The sequence below is a fragment of the Rhipicephalus microplus genome, chromosome X, assembly GCF_043290135.1.
Source record: "Rhipicephalus microplus isolate Deutch F79 chromosome X, USDA_Rmic, whole genome shotgun sequence".
In the NCBI taxonomy this organism is placed as follows: Eukaryota; Metazoa; Arthropoda; class Arachnida; order Ixodida; family Ixodidae; genus Rhipicephalus; species Rhipicephalus microplus.
Genome location: NC_134710.1, coordinates 405,805,883 through 405,830,944, shown reverse-complemented (window position 1 = coordinate 405,830,944; position 25,062 = coordinate 405,805,883). Strand labels below are relative to the sequence as shown.

The window sequence follows — 25,062 nt, the reverse complement described above, 5'->3', positions numbered from 1 at the left end:
GTCAAATAAGGCCTTTGTGCAAGACTTAGCCCAACATGTGGGTCTGAAGATTGTATTAACTTTGTGGTCGCAAACGGCTTTTCAATTTGGCATGATATTGTATTGAGTAATTATGTCTTGCCACTGCAAATTAGCAGTGATACACATGGTGGTGAATGATTAAAAATTAGTGTTGTACGCGTGTGGTTCATTGAGGCACTGGAACATCAAGCTGTGATGTATAAGTTGGTAACTGTGCGAAAATTTCATGTTTTTGAAATGAGCTTCTTGTGCTTCGGATGGTGAACGCTGTCAAACTTCAACTTCCACGTCGATGCCTCAAACTGTTTCTTGTGCGAGCACCGAATGAGGTTGGAGAACTTGAGCTACAGACTGCCAACCTGTGATCTTGGCCAAGCACATGTGTTGTAATCCTGCCGTGTCCAAGTTGGATCAGTCAGCTCGGGACGCTTTTGTTTAAATATAGAGTCGACTCCTCTTAAACAGAACTAGAAGGGGATCCAGAAAACTGTTCAATTATCAGAAGTTTCATTTAGGCAAAGTGCACTTATTTCATGAACCAAAACTTTTATTCAAAATGCACAAACCTCACCTTACTCATGTGGAGAAAAAAAGGAATGAAGGGTGATTTGTTTGGCAAGCTTGAGTTGTTTCTTCACAAGCTACGCACTCATGCCTGACAAACTAGAGAGAAATTCTGGACAAGACTCATGCTCAAATAGCGCTGCAAAAGTTAAACAGCCTCTTTAGCTGATCTGTCTGGTGGCACGACTGCACTCGCAATATTGTCATCATATTCATCGCTGGAAGGTTGATCCTCATCTTGCACTTCGGCAATCATTTCCTCATTTGATTGCCATCATTTTCATCAATTTATTCATACTCCTGCAGTGTGAAAGGGGCAGAAGGCATGTCCTGACTGAAATTTTCATGTCTCATGCCTCAATGTCGGCATCAGCAGGGCTTTTTTCTGCATCAGGTACTGTTTCTGGCACTTGAAAGCCAGCATAATGAAAGCATCTGTGTATTGTTGTAGCCTTCACTTGCTCCCAGGCACGAGCCAAAATGTGGATGGCTGCCAATAAATCTATGCTGTAGCATTTCCTGCTGTCTGCACAAAGCAGTATTCGATGGAGCATCTGTCTGCAGTAATGAACCTTGATGTTCTGAATAACCCCTTAATCCATCAGCTGGATCACTGCCGTTGAATTGGCTGGCAAGAACTCCAGAGTGATGGCTTGGAGTCCTTCAACTTGACCATGAGGGATGAAAACAACCTTTCTGCCTTGCCACATAAATCTTGCGTCTTCCTCCAGTAGCCAGTTTTCGAAAATGACCATGGTCATCCATGCTCTTCCGTTCGCATGGTACACAACAGGAAGGTGTCGAATTCAATTTCTTCATTTGCACTAGGTTAGGTTAGGTTAGGTCCACCAGCACAGCGATACGATCTTTGCTGCGTTTTTCTCCACTACAGACTTCGCCTTTGAAGGCCAGAGTCTTTGATGAAAACACCTTGTAAAAAAGACCCATCTCGTCTCATGGCTCAAAACTCATCAAAATTTACTTAAGCCATCCCTGTTGCCAGTTGGTGCAAATGTCCCTGTTGCAGGGGTGCAACAGCCAAAATAGAATTCAAAGCAACTTTTGGAGCAGCAAAATCTTACTTTTGAAGCACGAAAATCTAAATTTGGAGCATGCTACAGAGAAAAAAAACATTCACTTTTTATCATGAAAGACAAAATTTGGAGCAGACTTGGTTTCTTCCTCAGGGGAAACAGACTACGTAGCAGCAGCGTCTTCAAAGCACTCGCGGGGCGGTTAATGAACCCCTCCTCCCCCGTCTCTCACTCTCTCGTTTCGCCATGGAGCGCAGACCGTGTGCATACACTGGGGGGAAGGGTTCCGAGAGAGCAGTTGATGTTTTGGGCCGTTCGCTGTATATGCCACGACTCGAGTAGTAACCTTCTTCTCCAGTTTGTCACGCTTTCAAGAATGGTCCTTGAAAGTAAGGACCATCCTTGAAAGTGAGGACCATCCTTGAAAGACGAACTGGAGGAGAAGGTTACTAATCAAGCCATGGCATATACAACGAACGGCCCAAAACAGTCTCAGTTTCCCCGGAGGAACCAAATCGGTTCCAAAATGTCGGGTTTCTTCACAAACTTCTTGGTTTGAGCTTGAATCATTTCCCACTTTTCATACGCAACCAGACAGACATCTGTCGAATGTTTACACTCACAGTGGTACTATGGATGTGCGCACGACGTCGAAAATGAAGAGCGATCGACACGGAGTGATCGACATTGGCTTGACTTGAGGTGTTCCCATGGTTGTAAGATTATCTTTGGCATGAGCGTGTCTATGCTGTTTGTGCCGTTTAACCGTAGGTGACCAATAAGCAGTTTTTACCTATGCATTTACTGCGCTATACATAGAAATCCACCAATATGAGCCCGTTTAGTTCCGTTAATGAGGCATTTTCGTTTAAGCGAGTTTCGTTTATTGGGAGTCCACTGTACAAGTACGCATTGTAGACATGCTTTTGTTCGCATTTACTTTGGACACACAAAAAGGGCAAACAATGTCTACTGCATCTGCAATGTTAACAAGGTGCCTGCATGCGAGCAAAGGATAGATAAAATAGTTATGCTCCAATTAATATGCAAAGAAGCTATCCCCAGCCATATCGCAACCTATCTGTCTAAGGACATGAAAACGAGCCCTCTTTGCCCCAGAACACGCCGGACTGTGCGCGCTTGCTTCCTTGTTGATCTCGCACTCATGGCAGCTGCCGTTACCAAACCATTTCAAAATTGATGTCCTCAGTGCAGTCAACAGCTGTTTCAGTGCTGCTTGCCTTTTTCAGCTATTTCAGTGCTGCACAGACACACAAAGGAAGTCAGGACACCACAAACATCCAACAACTGAAGAAGCGCATGCCCATGCAATATGCGAACCTATCAATCTGGCACGCATAGTTGCCTACGTAAAAGATTACTGTTGAGGCATTTGATTTCATCTTTATGCAAGTTAATCGACAGTTGGCTCATGCATGCGCAACTGCTATTATAAATATACCATGCCTCAATCATCAAACACGTTTCTTTATTCTCACGCTGGCTCAATGCCTTCTAATCTTTCTTTACATTGTCGACAGTGTAAGTGCGCACCTAAATTTAATGAATACGCAGTTTTGTATTGCTAAATGAGTGAAAATGGCGTTCTTGAACAATCGAAACGAGGCAGCGCAGTCCGCTGCTGTCATCGTCAGCGTAAATCCTACTGCAAGGATGGTAACGACGTTTCAGATTAACATAAAAAACAGCGCCAATAACGAGAGACAAGAAAAAGAAGGAGACAGACAGCGGCACTGAACTTACAACAAGATTTATTTGCCAGAACCGCACAATATATACTTGGGCAGTATCTAACAAAAAAAGAAAATACAAAACAAACAAAACAGAATCCACCTAACAACCACATAGTCATCTTCACAACGCACCATGAGCAGCACGTGTGCTAACGTGCCGAAGGAAATCTATTTCTTTTAATGATAGCGCAATCGAAGGCCTGCTGACACATGCACTGCCCAGCCTGTGAATCATGTCGTACCAACTCGCCCAAGCAACCACGTTAGCTAGTTTCAGATTAGCTAGGTCAGGGAGGTCTTGTGTCACGTTCACATTGTGAAAAAAGCCGCGAGTGGTGAAAATTGTGGCTTACAGTGCTTTTGCGCAAAGTACAACATTTACATATTCATCAAGAAAATAAAAGCGAATTAACATAATAGGCATTTGTTTATGGTTTTTTTTTGACACTATCGATAGATAGTATAAATTTGGTTCATTTGGACATTTTTCTGGTCACATGAAATCCGAATTAACAAGTTTTTAATGTATTCAGATTTCACTATCTTGTTTGAAATCGCTAATATGAAATATCCAGCATGAACATAAATGTCAACCTCAAGTGCAGCCAAAGTTCTAGCATAAGAATCCTGTACAGTATTACACGGCAAAGAAAGCAATAAAGCAAAGAGGCCTTTTTCTCACTTATTCCATCTATGACAGAATAGGATCTGTCCATCATGCAGAATAAAGACTCCTCTAGACTGTAACAACACAAGCCCAGACACACTGAAACCACCGACCCTGTGCGTAGAGCGAAGGGGCAGCTGCAGCCGATGGCAAGGGCAAACGCAAGGCAGCAGTGGGGCTTGTCAGTTCCTGAGGTTGCCGGGACGTCACCTGGATGCAGTAATAAGGCATGCCTTCAGCAACCAAGAACAGAGGAGTAACTAAACAAGTACCAACAAAAACATTTCACTTTTTTTATGTTGCAATAAATAGCTAATGACACCCTCATCATGGCTGCTAACCTTGTTTATTTGGGCACATGACGAAGATTTTTTATAGCACAGAGTTGCAATTTTGGCTTCATAGAGTGAAAACACAGCCATTACACAGTGGGCACTTCTTTTTTTAAACAGAGTTGGTCCCGTGAGCTTAAAAAGAATGGAGACAGACTATGTACACACTGTGCATGGAATTCCGTGCACGTGAGCACCATTCTGACAACTGAGGGGGAGAATAAGAAATTCGACAGATCCCACATACTTTGGGAATCGATGTTGTGTGAACCATGTGGAGGGAAGGTGACTGTGTTTTAATTTCTTTATTGAGCGAAACATTGCAAAATTACACTAAAATATGAATAAATGTTGTATGGACAGACATGTTGAACAGTTGCATATATTTTATATACAGAGGGAACTTCGATTATACAATCGAGCCCGCTTATAATTTGAGCATGACGCGGCATTCGTTCGCTGTATCCCAAGTTCGTAGTAAATGAAACACAGCTTTTAAAAAAAGTTGCGAGTGAAAACACAAACTTTTCTTGCCCCAAAAAGTCCATGATGCATGTGTTTCGAAGAGCAAGAAGCGATAAGGGCGGTATCGAGTTCATTTAAAACGGCAGGGTGCTCGTTCGCCGAGGCCCGTGGCATAAGCTGCATAAGGCACTGGCTCCAAAGTTTCGTCGTTCTCGCAATCCCATTCCTTCAAATCACTCTCGCCATGTATGACATTCACAATGCCCCAATCCATGCACGGTTCAGTGTCGGCATCATTATCGGCAGTAATTAAACCATCGCAACAGATGTCCCACCCGCTCTCCCAGGTCGGGGTCAACGAAGCGCTGCCACAAATCACCGCCGCAGTTCGGAAGCTTCAGGCTCGGCATCGGGCCTGACGCTGACGAAGTCGGCCTCATGAAAACAGTATCCTGCGCATGTAGTCGTCACCACTGCCCACGAAATATTCACCATCTCCACAGCTGAATAACGGGACGCCCGAAGCGGCAAGTTGGCTGTCAGGTGGTCAACAGATACGAGCAAGCGCTCCGCAACGTGGCACCTAACGCGCAGATTACGCTCAAGCCAACAATCACACTTTCGACGTTTTGTTGAGCGGCAGGAAAAAGCGTGCAAGTCCTCCCGTCAGCCAAGAGGGAGCAAGACGCGAAACGCGACACACAGGCCAGAAGGCGTGGAACAGCTTTGGGCCCGTTTCCAGTCAGGAAACGAAACTAATTCGAGCCAGCGTGGCGGGCATCGCGGAGCGGTGGAGACGGGCGAAGGAGTTGTGATGAAGAGAGGAGAGGGGATTCGCGAGAGAAGGGCAAGGAGTTGCGATAAGGAGAGGGGAGGATGCGGCAGGAGGGAGACCTTGAAAACTAAAACACACAGGAAGGAGGCAGGTTGGGTAGCTTGCTTGAAAGGTCCGCAAAACTCTCCCGTGAAAAAAAACTTGGAAAGAGTGCCTACACGCGCAGAAGTCAAAGCACGCACGGCCGCCTGGATCAATGCGCGCGGCGGTGCTCGAAGATTTGGCGGCAGTGGTAAAAAAATCGTTTTGTTGCGCTGGCGGGTTTGCATAACCTCACGAACTTCGATACTTCGCGATTAGTTCCGTGCAAATTAAAAGCCCTTTTCGCGCTTCCACACTCTGCGGAAGGCTGCTGAGCCAAGTGCAAAGTGAGCGAGAACAAGTCCTAAACACGAAACGAATCGCGAATTATCCGAGTCGGTGGGGTAGCGTGCGTGCGTGCACTAGACGCAGACTATCGGATACAGTCAGTGACCGACTATGTTGGCAAATGGTCTGGTCACTCCAGGCTGGCGATTCCAACGACTGAACCAGCGATCAAAAACAGGGTAGATGGCTGGCCGGTCTTCGAAAGATCGGTGGCACCGTGAAAACACGGGCCTCGTCTGGCGATGCGGTGTGCTCAGAGTAGCCGGGGGGACAAAGGACGGAGGGGTGCGCAACAAAAAGCAGTCGGGGCATGAAGGAAGGAAACAGCTTTCCTTCCTCCATGGGTTGGGGAGAGTGGCAACTAGAGGGTCGCGGAGGCAGGGTCGGCGTTTAACAATAAGAATGTATGGGCATCTTGCTGATGCTTGATTGGTGGTCGAAAGTGGTTTCCCGGGAAGGCGGCAGACCGCTGACTCCGTTCGCTTTAACCGATTAGCAGCGCTCGGACATGTTCGTTGTAAGTGCGATTTCTTGCCATTGACCCAATGTATATTTTCACGGTCACGCGTATATTGTTCGTTTTAAGCGAAAGTTCGTGTTAAGTGAGGCCGTTATATGTGAGCTCGACTGTACATCCCACGGTTTTGCGACTACCCACATTTTACGACAAATTGGTTTGGTCCTAGCAAATTCCCCATAGAATTGATGTATTAAAATCCTTTGTTATACAATGTAAATTTTATGACGACTTTGCGATTCCGCCCGAGAGGAAAAAAAAAAGCGCCTTTACTCGAATTGAACGTCAACCAAATATTCACACCCAGATTATACGACAATCTTGCGTGATCCCCTGAAAGTTGTATAATCAGGGTTGAACTGTAACTGGTTTGGCCTGAGGGGGGCAAGTACCTTTTGCACCCCCCCTACAGATAACTATGTTTAGTATCCAAGTGATAACTTGTAAAATATGTTTTAGAATTTGCTATATTTAGATCATATAAATTGGTATAACAAGCTTTTAACGGGGGACGTGCCTTTGACAATGAACTTTCTTGTTTCTGGTCGGATGATGATAAAAATTGGCACAGACACTAAGAATGGCCTCACATCCATAAAAATTTCGATGCAATAGCACAAATACTTAATGAGAAACAAATTATTTTTTAATTGAACCTCGTGGAGGGGCTGGAAGATTTATGAAATGACAAAAATAGTTGGCAATTACTGTATGCACAGCCAAATGAATGTTGAAGGGGGCTGCGTTCTCAAAATAATTTTTTGCAACACTAAAACTTGTAGTTAACGTTTACTCCAGTGACACTGCAATGAGCACAAACTCACTACAAACAAGAAACCCTATGAAAATTTTTTAAAGAATAAAATGAAAAACTAAGATCGCAGCCCCCTGAAGCACAGTTCAAGGATCATTACAAAATAAACGGAATCAAAATCTGTGCAGTGGTTGCCCAGATATCTGCCTCAAGAGCTGAGCATAATGCCAAAGAAACAGTATTGAGAAAACTACGTTTAAAGTTTCAACTTCTCTTTACGTCTCTAAAACACCTAAAAATTGTGATCTCAGGTTTGTCTCATGATATTTGGACTTCTCATATTTGATCTCTGACCAGTGTGCCCTGGTTGCCTTTTGTTTTTCCCCATAACCTCCCTTTCATGATTTACAAAGAACAAGTATGGATTTCAAACCAAGTTCTTTGTATGAAGGAGTGGTGTGATAGGCATGACAGAAAAGATAGTAATTGAATAAGACCATATACTAAAATTATTAAATGTATATCTTGTGCTTAAGTTGCAATTAGTGTAATTAAGTACTTGATTACAAATATTCACTGAATATTTCTTTATTTGGAGAGAGGTTCATTTCATCAGAAAAATGGATCACACCATGACGGCCTATGCCTTGTTTCCAAATAACAATGTTATGGGAAGAAAACTGGTGGCACAGGAATTTTTAGCAGTATATTTAATGACACCAAACGGGCATATAAAAATTTGTGCCCCTGATTCATACATGCTTTTTTGCCACTCTAGCCGTGAAATGCATCATCAAACGGCCAGTCGCAGAAACGCTAATCTACGAGGCTTTCATTGCCTCAGAACATTCATAGACGTTCGTGGCGATACCAAGCACGGCTCCAAGCACGTTTAATCGCATCTCAAAAGCTTATTAACAGCACTCCATATGACCGTGGTGTGCGCGGCCGCGTGGACAGTGCAGCCGGCGCGTTATGTACTTGCTGGCAGTGTTCGGTGACAATGCGCGAAATGTGTAATTATGATGACAAAAAAAAAAAAAAAACGACGCGCACTGCGCTTGGCATCGCATTTTCGAGTGACTGCGCGCAAAGCTCCTAGCCGCTATTTTGAGCAATCCTTGGCAGTAGGGGGGGGGGGGGGGGGGGAGGGGTGCAAGCTTGACTGTGTGGTCCGCTGCCGATGCGTAAAATGCCCGTACGTGATTCAGAGGAGCTAACGAGTGATGTGCTTCATTTCTTGCGAAAAAGCACGTCGCCAAGAGTGCTCTTGCGCGTCGTTCCTGCCCACAGTCTCGCTGTCGGCGGAGTTAGGGCTAAAGACGACTCCGATGACGCGCCGCACTCGTAGACTGTGCGCCCGCTCGTAGAAACCTGATCGGGCACCCGCTAACGGCTCCTAAATTAAGCGTAATTATATCCTAAGTGATCATCGAACCGTGAACACGTAACGAAGTAGCGCTTTTCAAGAGCCATGTCGTCACGACGGACAAGCAGCAGATGACGATCTCCCGGAGCGAGCACCGGACCAATGGCGAGGCGAGCTGAGGCAACATGGCGGCCACAGCCAATCAAAGGCCTCGAACCGACCTTCAAACATTTGCTTTTTGTGCACTTATTTTTAAAAGAAGAAGTCAGCTGAGGCAGGAAAGTTAAACACGGAGAAATGCTCTTTCCGATGAGCCCAAGAAGCCGGCTCCCGGCCCTGCCATCGCGAAGCTATAATTTTACGAAAATTGCTGTTTTCTCACGATTTCCAAAAAAAGTTTCGCTACCTAGGTAGGTGAAATGAATTTTCCGGGGCACTTCTGCGTGGTTTTCAGTGTCGATATTTTGGAATCGGCTAGAAAAAGGGTTCTAGAAAATGAAAACTTGATTTTCAAAAAATCTATTCTTTTGCCATTTTGCGTGATCCCAAAGCCGCGTCCCCCTTAAACATAAAAAAAAATAAATCTATGCAAGGGCAATATCTGGGGCTTCGCAGCAGCGTGAACTTATACCGAGTACAAGTTTTCACGGCTTAGCACTGCTCCCTGCGGTGAAACAATCTTTACAAAATTTTTAATGCGAACTAATATACATTTAAAAATGCTTTCATGACGTAGCACTCCTTCACTGAAGTGAAATCACCTTTAGAGAAGCTACATGAGGATTAATTGACACCTACTGGTTCATTTCGAATGCTTAGAAATTTTCAATAATTTAAATTCAAGTTGAACCAAATTTGCATACTGTAATACTCATTCGAATATTTGTACAAGCCTAGAAAACTGCGCTTGCAGTGCTGCCTATAGCCCACAGTCAGTGAAAGTCGTTACTATTGTCATCACAATATAACGAGTGTGAAGAACCTTGTTGGCCTGATTTAAGAACTTGCTCGAATAAACATGCTCAAAGCAGGTGACAGTGTCTTTTCATGAAACATGCTAAGAGATTCTTTAGGTAGTGCAGTGCATGCAGCCAAGTTATCAGTGAGTAAGGAAACATGGCCTTACCTGGATAGGAGCAGGCCCTCTGACGAGGGTTCGTGCACAGCGGGAGATGGGGCCATATTTGGAGACCAGGGGAGGGTCAAAGGGTACCAAGGGGTCCTCCTCGGATGGGCAACTGCATCACCATAACAAGAGTCACGTGACTGAGTAAACGATGGCACCAACCTTAACTCAAAAATAGGAGTGCACGATAATGAAACTTTTTCTGAATAATGAATATTTTGTGAATAGCATTTCCTATTCCGTTCTATTCGCACCAGAACTTTACTACTCGATGTATACGAACTCACCAAAAATCATTACCATGACAATAAACTGGTATGCAGTCAGCTTGGTCTTGCGTTCAAGGGCGCCGACGGACGAAACTGCTAGCCACTTCTACCGGTGCTTTCAGTGGTCGCTGCATGACAAGCTGTGTAACAAGGTTGGCTGAAGGGTCCCCTTCGGAATTCTTAAAATACCCATCCACTGTTTTGAAGAACGAGTGGGAGACACCATTCATTGCTTGCAATGAAGCACACTGCAGCTTCCTCACTTTTGCATATCTGTTATCGCAATGGTTTTGCCCACAAAGCTCAGATTCACCTCGTACATCATGGCACTGTGAGTGGAGTTTGGCCTAGCCACTACTCTAGGAAGTAAGCTTGACCCGGTGTGCAAGGCTGCTGTACTCCGCATAAGAGTTTCTTGAAATTAACTAAAGGAGACTCTGGCCCTGCGATCATTCAGCAACAATGGGAATGGTGGATAGTACATAGATTTGCCTAGCCTTCATGCTTGCAGGTTTCAAATGCACCTGTGGCTTTTTTATTGCAGCGTGTTCCGTTTCGAACAAAATAACAAACCATATTGAACTTCGTGACCAGATTTGAATTGATCAGCCTAAAAGGTCAAGTTTAACCTTTACTGATTGTCATCTCGTGACAAAGCAGCTTCAAGCCATGTGAAGCCTAAAGGACCTGAGAGTGCGAAGATTATACAAATCTATCTAGTACCCATCATTCCTGTGCACACTGAAGCGCCATGTGTTGCAGCTTCCATAGGCACTAGTGCTCCGCTTCGCTTTAGTGTACTTATAGGAAGCTCTATGGTGCCCGGTGTTTCAAAGTATGTCATGCCCTATTGCGAGTACAAAGAGTCCCTGTGAGATTGTCTTCGTCATGAGGTCCAAAGTGGTTATAAGCAGAACTTCAAACTACACTGGTCTGAGATATGTATCTGCTACGCTCGCATTGTACTATCGTTATCTGAGGATTGAGCTTCTGCTTCCAGTTGGAAAACTAAAGTGTAATTATTGTCAATGATCATTGACTAATGAACACAGAACAAGTGGGGGTGTGCTCATAATTAGTGCAACTTTTGACAGCTGTGGCCTTGCGACACGGCAGCAGCAGACAACGCTCTCCCATGGCAAAGAATCAGGCCAATTGTGAGGCATGCTGTTGCAACATGGCGGACGCAGTCATTCGGAGCCTTGAAACAAACTTCAAACATTTGCTTTTTGTACGCTTCCTCCTGAATGGAGAACCTCACTGGAGTGGTTAATTTGAAAACTGAGAAATGCTCTTTCCAACGAGTCAAAACTGAAGAGCTCGCCACTTCAGCAGGTCACACTTCCATGTAAATTTCAATGAATATATTTTGGAATCAAAAAACAGGATACAGAAACTGAAAATATAATTTAAAAAAAATCTTACTTTTCATGATACAGAGGCTGCATGCCCTCTAAAAAATAAATCAGTTTTTTGACAGTGTTAGCGATTTGTAACTCTCATTGGTAATAACGTACCTATTCATTCATAAAGGTCTGTAATAACAGTACCTGACCTTACATAGACCTGTTATAATGGAAAAAAATCCTCTTCACTATAAAGGCCCATTGTAATGAGGCAATACTGTATGCATTCTACTCTCATTTGGTGATGGTGATGTCTGAACACCTGCCATTGACAGTACACTGCTACTACTGCCGCAAATGTAGTTTCGATTTCATACTTCGACTCGTCTTTTCAAAATGTGCTTTCTGAATAATGTCTTCGCGCTGGAAAATCAGTGCTATATAAAATATAAAAATTATTACGATCACACGAAAAACGGCAAACTACCAAGTTATTCAGGCTCGTAGCAATACTGCATGCTACCTCACCCGCATCAATATGTGACAACTACCAGCTTATTTTTCATTTTACGCAGCAGACAGTTCGCTAAAAAAAATTTCGTTTTGGCCACATTTTGCACTATATATTAACGCAAAGTGCTCCTTGGTCAGATTAGCAAAAGAGCACATTCGTCCAGTGTTTGCAAAAGCCGTGTGCGAAAAACACGCGACTTCATCCACTGGCATCGACACTGGTGCCAATGTATAAAGTGTTGACACCACTTTTGTTGCACCAAACAATATAAATAAACACAATTCAGCCTCCACATTTTCTCAATCTCTACAACACATCCAGAAGACGTGACCTACCGTAATTACTCGAATCTAACGCGCACCTTTTTTCCGGTTAAGAGAGTTTATAAACCGCATGCGCGTTAGAATCGAGTCCGGAAAAAAAAAATGAATACGGTCATTCTATTGCCATCGGCATTTCCAAAATGGCCGCCCCCTACGTGCGTCAGCATCGCGCGTCGGCCATTTCTGCCTATGTGTTTCCCATGTGCAGCACTTCGTACGTGTGCTGAGGAGTTCGTCATCTTGTAGTGCATTAGCATCGACGGCATGAAAGGGCCGACTCCAAAAACTCGAGTGCACCACGATGCCGCTTTTAAAAGAAAAGTCATCGCGTGTGCAGAAACGGACGGAAATCGGGCCGCATCACGGTCGTTCGGAGTTTCTGAAACGTGCGTGCGGGACTGGCGGAAACAAAAGCAGAAGATTGTCGTCAGCAAAGCTTCACGCAAAAGCTTCAGTGGGCCACAGCAGGGTCGGTTTCCGCAAATTGAAGAACTGCTCGGCGAGTATGTGCTTGAGCAGCAAGTGGCACAGCGGCCTGTGACGACAGAACTGCTCCAAGTGCGGGCTATGCAATTAGCCTTAAAAAAAGGTCTAACGCGGAGCCAGTTTAAAACGAGCAGGTGCTGGCTAACCAACTTTATGAAGAGGAAAGGCTTTTCCCTCCAAAGGTGAACGGGCATATGTGAAAAGTTTTGCGGAGGAGTACGATGAAAAGCTTCACAGTTTTCAGAGGTTCGTCCTAAACTTGCGGCACAACAACGGCTACCTGCTTGGGCAAATCGGGAATGCCGATCAGACAGCTCTTCGACGTGCCTGGCACCACAACCGTCGAGAAAAAGGGGGCGAAGGAAGTTCGCGTGCTGACATCGGTCCAAGGTAAAACTACAGTGACGGCAATGCTCTGTTACACGTCAGATGGGCACAAGCTTCCCCCGTACCTTATATTTAAATGGAAAACGCTCCTGAAAGGAGTTGTTTTTTCGAGTGGTGTGGATCATGCGGGCCAGCCAGAAAAATGGTTGCGTGTTACAATCGAGGGCGCGCTAGAATCGAGTAAATACGGTAACAGCACCCCTCCAGTGCTTCATCAACGTAGCCAAATGAAATGCTTTCATATTCCTACCTCATAAGGATATGCTTGCCGATACTCAGCAACTTTTTTTTTTCACAATTTTCTTTCGAAGTACAGGAAACCCATTCAACAAATATTCGAAAATTATTAGATCGATTTGCACTACATTACCCAATTTTTCTTGACACTCAGAATGTTGCTATTCGCACAACTCCACTGAGAAAGCTACCGAGACTTCGTGCAAAAGATGCGCTCAACTACAGTCGAACATGGATATATTTAACCCACATATATAGAATTTTCCGGTATATTAAACTCGTAAGTTACCCTTTGAAATTTTTTTGTAAAAGTATCGAAATTCGAATATTTATATTGAATGGTATTTTTACCCGCCTTCAGATATATTCAACGCCGCTCGCGCTGGAAGGTGCAGTTTGGCACTCGCTGCACCCTGCGATCTCCACGACCGCGCGGCTCCGCACTCAAGTTGGAAGGTGCATTTTGGCACTCGCAGCACCAAACGACCACCGCGTGGCACTACGCCTTTGCCAAAACCTGAAATGCTCGAAAAAAGGTAAGGGTGAGACGGCTTGGTCTTCACAATCTCTAACTTGCCGAACAGCTTTTTTTTTCGTTTTTCTTTCTTTCTCTCATCCTTTATCTGCGTACCCGTCGACTCGGAGAGCAGGAACCAAGGAGCCGACGTCCTCCTTCTTTCGCCTTTTATTTTTCGTTGCTGTCTTGCGAGTTTTGATCAGCCAACCACAGCTCGCACCTTTTGCTGCTGCCCTCGCATGTTGCCATCGCCTTGCAAGTGCTTTGTTGCTTTCATTGTCATGTCCCCTATGTACCACTGCATGTGCAGCATTTCTCTTTTGCGTATGTGGTGTGCAAAGCCGCTGCAGACTCCTTGAATTGTTGACATCTCGTGTTACTATGGCCAGCATCAAGAAGAGCAAGACTCTTGACTTTGCGACGAAGTTGAAGGCTATTCAGCATGGTGAGGCAGGTGAGAAATGTTCGACCATCGTGGACGACTTTGAGATACCACGGAGCACTCCGAGTACCTTGAAGAACAAAGCAGATAACAAGGCAAAGGCGGCGGTGCAGCGAACATAGGGAACCTGTCATATGTGCACGCTCCTGCCCACTAGAATGTAGAAAAGGCACTCTATGCCTGCTTTTTAGAAGTGTGCGCGAAGAACATTCCGGTGGATGGCTCGATGCTGATGGCCAAGGCCAAATGATTTGCCGCTGCACTCGGTGAAACAACTTCGCTGACAAAAGCGGGTGGCTTCACCGATTTAAGCAGCGCTACAACATCGTTGGCAAAACCATTTCTGGCGAAAGTGATGCTGTCAGCAGCCAGGACATCCATCAGTGGATGACGAAGGAGTGGCCAGAAATCTCTGCAAAGTTTTCTTCCGCAAAGATTTTTAACACCTTGTGAGACGTGAAGACGAACACAGCGGTCAACTGCTTACTCAAGGCAGGCTTCGGGATGGGTGAACTTGCAGAAACAGGTGAAGACAGCGACGATGAGCGCATACACGACGCATATCGTGAGTTGTCGCCCCTCTTCCCGGCAGTAGTTCCACGTGAAGTGTCTGCGGTCGATTTGGTGGAAGTAGACTGCAATGTCCAGGTCATTGCGAGCCCTCGCTGATGAGGACATAGTAGCTGCGGTCGCAGGGACTGAGAATGCCCAGGCCGAAAGCTCATGTGACGAGGAGGATTGTCTGGACGAAGTGCTCGCTACACACGTGTACTCTGCCACTGAAGTGGCGGCAGCGTTCAGCGTTGTATCGAGGAGATGAAGGAAACCGGACTGTCGCACCAGGACAGCCTTGATAAGGTTGAGACTAGAGTTTTCAACTTCATTTCAAAAACGAAGAAGCTAGCCAAGATAAAAGATTTTTTTTTACGCAAATAAATCATTCTGTTGCGGCGTGTCTGCAGAATTGGTTGTCATTCTTGAATGCGCCTATTGTAGGCGATGGTCTGCTACAGGTAAGCCTTATGGGCCTGTACTTTTTTATATAGGATTTTACATATATCGAACTAATTCACGGTTCCCTTCGAGTTCGATATATCCGTGTTCAACTGTAATAAATAGTTCTATATTTTCAACATCCAGAAAAGCTTTTTGTTTTTAGGCTGAGTAATAAATGAAGATGTTCAGCATCTGACTGGTAAATTAACCCCATCATACACTGGATCGCTTGGAGTTTTGTTGTTTTTGCTTTTTAGTATTTCAGTTTCAAGTCATCGTGACACTTCATGCAGAGGTATGTTTGAGCATATGTAAAGAAGAAAACAAACCACAAAATGTGTGGAGTTATGAATTTTTGTGACCGAATTTTTCTTCACACAGCTTTCAAGGTGTCACACCAGATGTGTAAAACGGAGTGAAGACATCCGCACTATAAATGACACTCATTCAGTACTACAGTAAAAGCTCATTAGTTTGAATGTCAACAGATGGAACGATAAGCCAGTGCCTACTGCATTAACATTTATTTGCTTTTCAAATCCACAAATCCTGTTTTTATTATGCATAAAAAGAGTGTGCAAGCTGCGATTCTAGCCATCTTGCAAAAACATCCTATTCACCCACACCCCCACATATACCAAGCACCACATGATAATTATTTTGTGCCACTAAGCTTGCTGGCAACACGCCAGCTGCAGTAAAATCACTTAAAATAACGGAGAGCTGAGGCATTCATGTTAATGGGAGATACTACTTGAAAAAAAAAAAAATTTGTTTTTCTTTTATCTGTAGCCGAGGGCAATGAACTTTTTGCTGTTTACACAAGTTTTCATAGTGATATTATATATGAAATAGAATTAGTTGCATATTTTTTGTTTTGTACCATGACAATGTATAACATATAAGTTCTTTTTGGACACACATTTTCTGCCCCTAAAGTTTTATGGTTATGAGTTATTATTGGCTCACATTGCTCCACTATAACTATAGAATGCAAGACATAAGACATTTGAATAAACAAGAAAAACTGTAATGTGAGAATTCTTAAAATGCTCAGCCCACACTAGTGGCTTACTTTAGGTTCCTAATAATTATATAAATGATATCCAGTTTCAAAGGAGGTAACTGCACTCTTCACATGCTAAAGAACATGTGGGCACAATTTCATCTTGATCTGGCCATCAGAAGTACCAAAAGCATGATGTTCAAACTAAGAAGTCGCCCGAGAATGCATCTTAAGAAAAATGTATTCTGAACATATAAATAAAAGCGCATCTATGTGGCAAAGATCTGCATTTTAAAATGATTTCTTCCATTTTGAGAACTCGGGAATCATGACTATTTTGAGCATGTGGCTTTGGTTAGCTCCTCATTCGAAATGCAATGGCAAACAGCTCTTCTTAATTTTTAAAAGCCACCTTGTTCTCGATAAAAGCGACGTTAAACTACTTTGAGCCCACAACAACCTTAATTTCTTTTTTCACAAACGTAAAGAAGCTAAACTTGTAAGAGCAAGTGGAAATGAGAAATGTGTAATTTCTAAAAAAGAAGAAAAACTTGCATTTTTCGTGTAGCATCTTCCCTTCAATAGACTATGCGTGTATAAGGGACACAAAAGAGAAATCAAGAAACCACTATGGTCACCCCTTATTTTGTGGTGTCCTGTCTCTAAAATAAAGTTACTCCATCCTTAACAGCTTTTATTATGTCAAGCTTTATGGCACAGAGCAGATCTTTCTGAACTTAAAAAAAGTTTCAAAAATAGTGATATTTCTGCCTGCTCGGGATGAATGACTGAGGGTGTTGTGAATGCTGTAACTAAAAATATATTAACATAGACTGGATCTCATTCTTGATTTGAAATTACCAGAAGGAACTAGAAATTGGGCTAAATCAAATGAATACAGCAATACCCCGTTAACTCGAACTCACATACCCCGTTATCTCGAACTCACATATCTCGAAAAATCAGCTAAGTCGAAATTTCCCGCAGTACCGAACATTTTCATATACATACCACGTATATTTTTCCCTTTATCTCGAAGTATTTTTTGCTCAAAATGTGGATAACTCGAAATCTCGACTGTGAGTGGAGCGAAAATTCCGCCACCGGACCGTTTCACAAGATTTGCATAATGCTGCCACGCCTGAATTCCGTAGATTTCTTTTTTCTTATTTAGCCGCACCTGCCACTACGTCGATGCTTTCCGCGAACGCGAAGTGAGCGAAGTCTCAGCCCAGCGACATAACTTTGTCAAGCAACACTGTGGCACGTCATGTGATAAACGCGGTGAGCAGAGAGGCCCTCTGCCCACGTTTGGCATAGTTTGTAGCGTTCGCTTTGTGCAGTGCACCGATTTCCCCTGAAGTATGATTTCCATTCATGTGCGCAAACTGAGCAGTACGGATTTTTCACTGACTGTGAGGAGCGGCAACTTTGCACGAGTGCAGCAAGCATGACGTCAAAGCAGTGCAAGTCACGCTAGAAAAAAAGGTTGCCCTAATTAAGGGGGACATGGGTCTTTAACATTTTTTTTCTGTTTTTGGCTCAATCTTGACCAAACCTCACCATCTTTGACAGTTTTTCATGCTGATTTCAAATATGTAATTGTTTCTGAAATAGCTTCAGTGGATAAAAAGATATTAACATCTGTAAATTAATTAATTATGCACTTCATTGGGGGCTTTTTAGCAACTTAATCAAGAAAGATCCAAAAAATAAATGCATAGCCCCAATGCTGAGGCCTTTCTGTATGGGGTGATGCTATTTTTATTAATGTTTAGGCATTATATAGATAAGAAAACAGACCAGCACTTACAATGGATATTCTGTTCAATTTTTGCTCATTACTATCCATAATTGTAATTAACAGTATGCTTTTAGAGTAATCAAAATAGCATCACCCCATAGGTAATGTTATTACAAATAAAATGATACCAAGTTTGTCATTCTCAATCAACAGTAACATATAAGAAAAACCCCTAAGGTTTAGTGTGGTGCGCAAAAACATCGAACTGAGAAAAACGCATTTAAAGTTTCTAATAATTGTAACTTTTGCTAAAGTGAAGCTAGAGCAATAAAAATGGCACCGTTGTATAGCTCTACATTATGTGAGTATGGCTGTACCAAATGTGTCAATTCACCTTCCCAAAATATTTGCCACAGCTCATTTAAAAACTGTGTACTGGCCGTTGAATCAGTATAAGGAACCCAGTCTACAACTTTGTGGCTGTTCTAGTGCACTGAAAACCAAAGGAAGACACATGTTATATATAAAAACCTCACCCTTTTATACATAAAACACTATTTCAAGTAAAACGCACATTTTTGTCCCAGACATCCTTACAATTCTACAGCATGCCAGGGCTGTATGCAGTGTCTCTTGCAGGCTTATGTCGCTTTGCAAGTGTTGCCTTTGTTGAACTGCTCTGCAGGTGCTCCCTCCGCGATTTGTGAAGCCTGGTTTTATCCTTTTCAAGGCTACGACGCATGAAGAGATTTCCTGCACTGTAGCCTAGCTTCTCAGCAATTGCTTCATTGCTCTTCGTGGCCCCCTGATTAAAGCGGCTGATGGCTTCAGCCACTGCTCTTTCTACGCTGCGCAGTGAGGCATGGGTGGTCTTGGGGACTTGTTGCCAAATTGTAGCGTGTAAGCTCTCACTAGGATTCTGGCAATAACAGGCACTTGCGCCAGCGAGTCGTCGTCTGAATGTGCTGCCTCCGCAATAACAGGCATTTCCGACAGCCCGTTGTCGTCAGAATGCGCTGCCTCGGCCATCTCCGGCTTTCTCGGCGGCGCGCAGGCTGCTCCCTTCAGCCGCGCATTCCACGCTCGCTTTCGTTTCCTGCCGAAAGCTTGACGAGTGTTCTTCTTCAGGCGAGCTTCCCAAGCCATGCCGGCGAAATGCAGAAAGACGTATACGTCGGCGACGTTGGTACACGAGCGGGTAGCAGACGAGATAACACGCACGAGAGCAGGCGCCGACGGAGCAAAACCAAACAAAAAAAAAGAGCGAGCAACCGTGGCCGCGCTGCCGCGCCAGCCAATGGTAAGCGCGAGACGGGGGGGCTCGCTGGCGCGCCGGCGCTCTAGCCAATCAGCGGTCCGGCAGACGGCTTCGCAAAACGGGGGAGGGCAGTCGTTGTGTTGGAGCTACGCCATTTTGAGAGCCCGCAAAACGCGCACAAAGGAACCAGCTTCAAAACAAGCCCAAGATGGCGCCGATCCGCCGGCTGCTTCGCTGGCGGCGCGCGCGGGAAGTTCGAACAAATTTTCTGTTTTGCGGGTTGTTTTGCGACTCCCGTGATGGTTTGAAAATACATTTTAACCTATCTTTTTATCGAATTTAGCGTTAATAATTTGAGGAGAGGTGCTTATAGGTTCAAAGATTCAAAAAATGTGCTTTTCTCAAAATCGATTTTTTGGCCATTTTTTACTTTTCTAAGACCCGCGTCCCCCCTTAAGGAAGTGGGGAAAGGAGGCCAAACGAAATCGATCATCGCAGAGGAATTGGGCATCCCTTTGTCTACGATTCTGATGGTGCTGAAAAACAAGCACAAGGTGCTGGATAGATTTCAGCAGAGCTTCTCCGACCAGCGGAAGCGGGTTCGAAGGTCGAAGTTCCCAGACGTTGAAGCGGCGTTGACGATATGGCTGCGAAATGCCAGAGCGGCCAACCTTCCCATCACCACAGCAATACAGTAATGATGGAGAAGGCAGACGCTCTAGCCTTGCGAAAATGGGGCACACGGACTTCACTTGCAGCAGCGGCTGGTTTGACCGCTTCAGAAAAAAAAAAGGAACAGTGTAACGTCCAAGTCGGTGCTCAGCGAGAGTGGCACTGTCAATGCAGCCACTTCAGACAACTGGCGCAGCAGTCGGCTCATCAAGTTGCGGGAGAGTTACGCCTACAGCAACATTTTCAACCTCGACGAGGCAGCACTTTTTTTATAGAATGCTGCCGAGCCGCATCTTCACATCGAAGGGTGGAGCGTGCTCGGGAGTGAAACAAGAGGACAGAGTCGCTGCCTTTTTTTTTTGGGCAAATGCCACAGGTGAAAAGAAGCAGCCATTACTCATAATTGGCAAACCTCTTAATAAGCTTAGGTGCTTTAGAAATGCATGACTTCCGAATAACGTTATCTATCAGGCGAATAGGGCAGCGTTGATAACTGCTACTCTTTTTGCTTTTTAACTGCTACAGATAACAAGATGGCCAAGAAAAACAAAAAATCCTGTTTATTGTCGACGATTGCCCAAGCAACGGCAAAATAGAGAATTTGGAGGCAGTGACAGTCGAGTTTCTGCCTGCAAATATGATATCTGTGCTGCAGCCGATGAACGAAGGTGTCATCGAAGTGGCCCAAAAAATTTACCAAAAGAGCCTTCTCCACAAAATTTTCTTGGCTTATGAAAACGGCACAGGCTATGAAATTGACCTCCTGAGAGCAGTACACCTTCACAGCAGTGCTTGGCACCATGTTCGCGCAGCGGCTATTGCCAATTGCATTGCACATGCTGGGTTTTCACGTGCCACTAGTTTGCTAGAAGAAAAAACGGCAGAAACAGATGACTTCACAGACTATGAGGAACTTTGTCAAGATGTCATCAAGCTTACTGGTAACGGTGCCATTGAAAATGACGTGACTTTTCTGGAGTACGCGCTGTGTGAGCAGGATATGGCAGTGAACGGAGAAATGACAAATGCCGCAATTGTTCTAATAACCACTAACGTAGGGGACGAGGAACATGACAGCGATGACAAACCCCCTCGAGAGGTGCAGACATCTTCTGAGACGAGAAATTTGCTGTGCTTGCTTCAAAATAGGGTTCCGTGCAGCGGCACAGAAGATTGACTGATGTGATGGGTCAACCAGCTGGAGGACGTCTTCCTAGGCCCGATTACGACTGCAGGCAGTTTTTTTTTCTCTGCTAAATAAGATGGCAGTGTAGCAAAACCCAGCCGGTTACAGTCTGTCGCATGTCATTTTTTTTCTTTTAAACCTGCACAAGAGGATTAGAAACTGCCACTTCGAGTTAACGAGGTATTACTGTAAATAGACAATATAGTTTCACCCCAAGGGAAACTTTCACAAAGTTATCACTAGTGTTCTTTCATAGTTGCCAGCACGTGATTATAAGACGAGGACATTATTGGAAACAAATGCTTAAATTACCCAGAAAGCAAGCACCGGAATCAATAGGCAACACAGCTAAGTGATTCGAACATGGGAAAATGAGTAACAAATAGCGTGCTTTGAGGATTAACCAACAAAGACAAGCCGAAACCAAGCATGATGTTTGGGGTGCTGGGGACGCCCACGAAAGAACACGGACGACTTTCCTAGCAATATCAGTCAAGATGAAGCATTCAGCATCGACTACGTGATTTAGTAGGTGAACGTATGGTAAATAATTGCTGGTAATGTGTACTGAGCAGGTTTGCTGCTGCATAAAATGTGCAAGTAGGTGTATTTATTCATTCACACTACAGTGTAATGCCTCCTCTGTTCCTTGAGCGCGGGATGCCCACAAGCATTTGGTTGTTACTTCTACAGGGTCCCAGTGACCAACACCACAAGGCTGAAAATAAAACTGGCAGCAGGTTGCTTGAACACACAAGATATGGCAGAGAAGACACGTTTTGTGCTAGTTGCTTCTATCAGAGTCAAAGTTAACGAGTCAACTTTTATCCCGGTATGAATATTTTTTTGGCTCAGCAAGATAAATGGATAGGAGTCTATTTATATTTGTGGTTGAACCATTTTCAAGTACATATATCATGCACTCACGGTCTAGTGGGATGATGGCTCGAGGTAGAGCTCTCACAGGACCCATGGCTGGAGCCCCAGTCATCGTCATCATCCTGGGACAAAAAGGAGAAAGATAGTAAGCTAACACCAAAACCAATAAGCAACATAGCTCTAAGTGCTTCGATTTTAATTTAGGAAGATTGAAACACGCTCTTTTGCTTATTTCATTTAACATGGACTATTAAGACCTACCAAAGAATGGACAGTCAAGTCTTCCAACTTGGGCTACACCAAGTAGATTATAAACAGGGCGACTGCATTTTGGTTTGGACAACAATGCACTGACACTGACTTTCTATGGCAATACTTCTAAACATACAAGGTACTCTGGCCTCTTGTTCAACTAAACTTTGAGGTTGTGCAACGTGACACTGCAGGATCACAACAATGCTACGCACAACGCAAAACTGTCCATATAATGCACCCTAATAATCTATCCTATGTGCGCTAACATGACCTTCCTTAAGAGGCTAGTCCCTGCTTGCTTTATTATTTTTCTTTTTCTGACATACACTTTTTTGCTTTTATGGTTTGTCTACAGCACCACGCTTCTTTTTCAGAACGGAGCACTGACATGTGCCTTTGTTCTTTTTCCTTGAGTACATGTTTCACGGGCAAAAACATATATATTATCACTAAGTCTAGGCTATGCCTAATGCAGTGACAGATTCTCACGCACTTCAAAATATTCTGACCAAAATCTGCACTTGATGCATGTGGTTGAGTTCATTCTAAAACTCGTGCACCGGCATTAACACCAGCGTAAAAGTCGACACATTTTACCAAATATCGGCTTACTGACGATGATTCTGTTTGGAAATATTGTCGTGTTGCCAGTGTTGAGCAAAATTTGAGTGTTTCTTTTGCTGGGACCACATTTGATCAATAAATAATTATTTTTTGCTTGTTTCCCTGTCTGGGTCTTCACTGCTCCAACCACATGGCAATATCCTTGTTATCGTCATATCTTGCTTGTCATCATATCCAGGACTAAGAACAGACAAGCTTTATATCTTCAAGCAACAATAATTTATGTACGAATTATCACAATGACTTAACAATTATGATTGCGGCAACATACTTACAGGCACAGGATGACTCTGAAAAGATAAATAGATTTTAGTTGTGAGTGAATATTTGAGTTTAGGATTTGAAATAGAGTAATACATAATCAAATTATTCATTCGAATTGTGGATTCATGGTACTTATACTAGAACAGTCACACCCCGCTACAACAAAACTGACGGGGCGTGGAAAAAATTTCGTTGAAGCGAAAATTTCGTTGTAGTGAAATAAAAAAAATACAGTCGCCGACTGATTTTTCGGACTCCAAAAATTTTGACTTGTTGGATATTTCGGACTTCGAAAATGCACCGTCAGGGTTCACATAAGGTTAACGCATTTTTTGGACGAATTCGCCCCTGAAAGTTTAATTTTTTTTAACTAAATCGCTTGTCTTGAGCTGCGCCACAAACCTGTATGGACACCGCCACGTTGGATTTTCCGCCGGCTTGAATAAGCTTAGTGGCTTAATTATAAAATGGCTTTCCCGCCCCCAAGTTTGGAATGCAAACGTCGTATTTCAAGTTTCGGAAGCCGTGTCTGCTTTAGAAAACGTGGCACGGAATCATTTTTTCATCTTCGGTCAGCCATAGTGGTCAGCACTGTTGTCATCGCACCGTACAGGGAGGAGGCGGAGCTACACAGTGGTGAAGTGAATGTGCCTGCCACAATAATGACGTCGCTCGTGGGGACGATGACAATTTCGTGCGCAGAGCCCACAGACAAAGAAATTCTTCGCCAGGCTGTGCCGCAGCCGGAGCATGGTTCAGACGACGACGACGATCACCCGCAGATATCGGCAGCGAAGATTGCACCACGGTGACGCTTTTGTCGAGCATTTATGGTGACGATGTCACCTTCGCGCAAATATGGGCGAACCAAATTGATTCCAAGCGTAGTATGAGGCAAGGCAGAATCATGGACTTTTTAAAGCCTGTCTGATGCAATAAAGTTCATATTTCTGACAAAAATGAATTTTTTGGACTGTTCGATTTTTTGGAGATTTTTTGGTCCCCGCCAGGTCCGAAAAATCGATCGGTGACTGTATAGCTGATCTGAGCTAGCAAAACAAAAGAACGTTCATTCTCAAAATTTAAAAAAAATGTCCTCTGCTTCCTATTCATTCCCAGAAGTGTCACGACATGATTCTAACTCATGCATAGCGAGGCCATGATGAAAAGCACGCTGAAACAATGCCTAAAATTGCCTTCGTGAATGAACCAAACAGTTGCATTAACACGTTTACAACAGCAGCTGTCCGCCGTCAAAAGTATCCAACAATGCCGAGATAGAGGCAGGGTATTGTGGAGCGGCGACTTTTATATTATTCTATGCCGTTCTTATCATCCATCAGTAGCGGCTAGCTGATTTTGTTGATAATGTGGACGCACAATGGCGGCGCCTATGCTTGCTGAATAGCGATGGTTTCTGGGGGTGCCAACGCATGTTTTAGACTTTGTTGATGCATTTTCAGGCTCTGAAAATGCATCGAAATGTTAAAGACTGGGTTTACTGCATAGAAATAAGTAGCTGAGCCTGAAATTGCATCGTAAAATTTCATTGAAGCAGGGCGATCGAAGAAAAAGTTTTCGCTGTGGACACAATATTTATGCATTGACTCCTATGGACTGCTGACAGGGAATCGTGAATTTTTCCTTGTAGCCCCTACTACCAAGAGATAGCGCATCAGCCTAGCAGGCAAAAGGTCCGTGGTTCAAATGCCGGGGCCGGTGCAAGACCAGGAAACCATTTAAAAAAAAAGAAAAGAAAAAAGAAAGGCCTGGGGTGCGACCTCACGTCATCCTCAATTTAAGCTGAGTCCTCTTTGTAAGCCTCCAGGTTTCTGCAGCATAGGTAAGTA

At 44.0% G+C, this 25,062-nt stretch overlaps 1 protein-coding gene across 23 annotated transcripts in view; it reads right to left on the bottom strand.

Moving 5' to 3' along the window:
* Positions 1-25,062, bottom strand: part of LOC119160958 (uncharacterized) — a 156,035-nt gene that overhangs the window by 11,843 nt on the left and 119,130 nt on the right. For 21 of the 23 annotated variants that reach the window (XM_075880215.1, XM_075880222.1, XM_075880219.1 and 18 more), the window contains 4 exons: positions 23,224-23,238; positions 22,118-22,191; positions 9,808-9,919; positions 4,154-4,250 (listed from right to left, as the gene is read on the bottom strand). In XM_075880215.1, the coding sequence (XP_075736330.1) occupies positions 4,154-4,250; positions 9,808-9,919; positions 22,118-22,191; positions 23,224-23,238 (298 nt within the window). The remainder of the gene's footprint in view (positions 1-4,153; positions 4,251-9,807; positions 9,920-22,117; positions 22,192-23,223; positions 23,239-25,062) is intronic. The other 2 variants (XM_075880223.1, XM_075880225.1) reach the window with 1 other exon arrangement.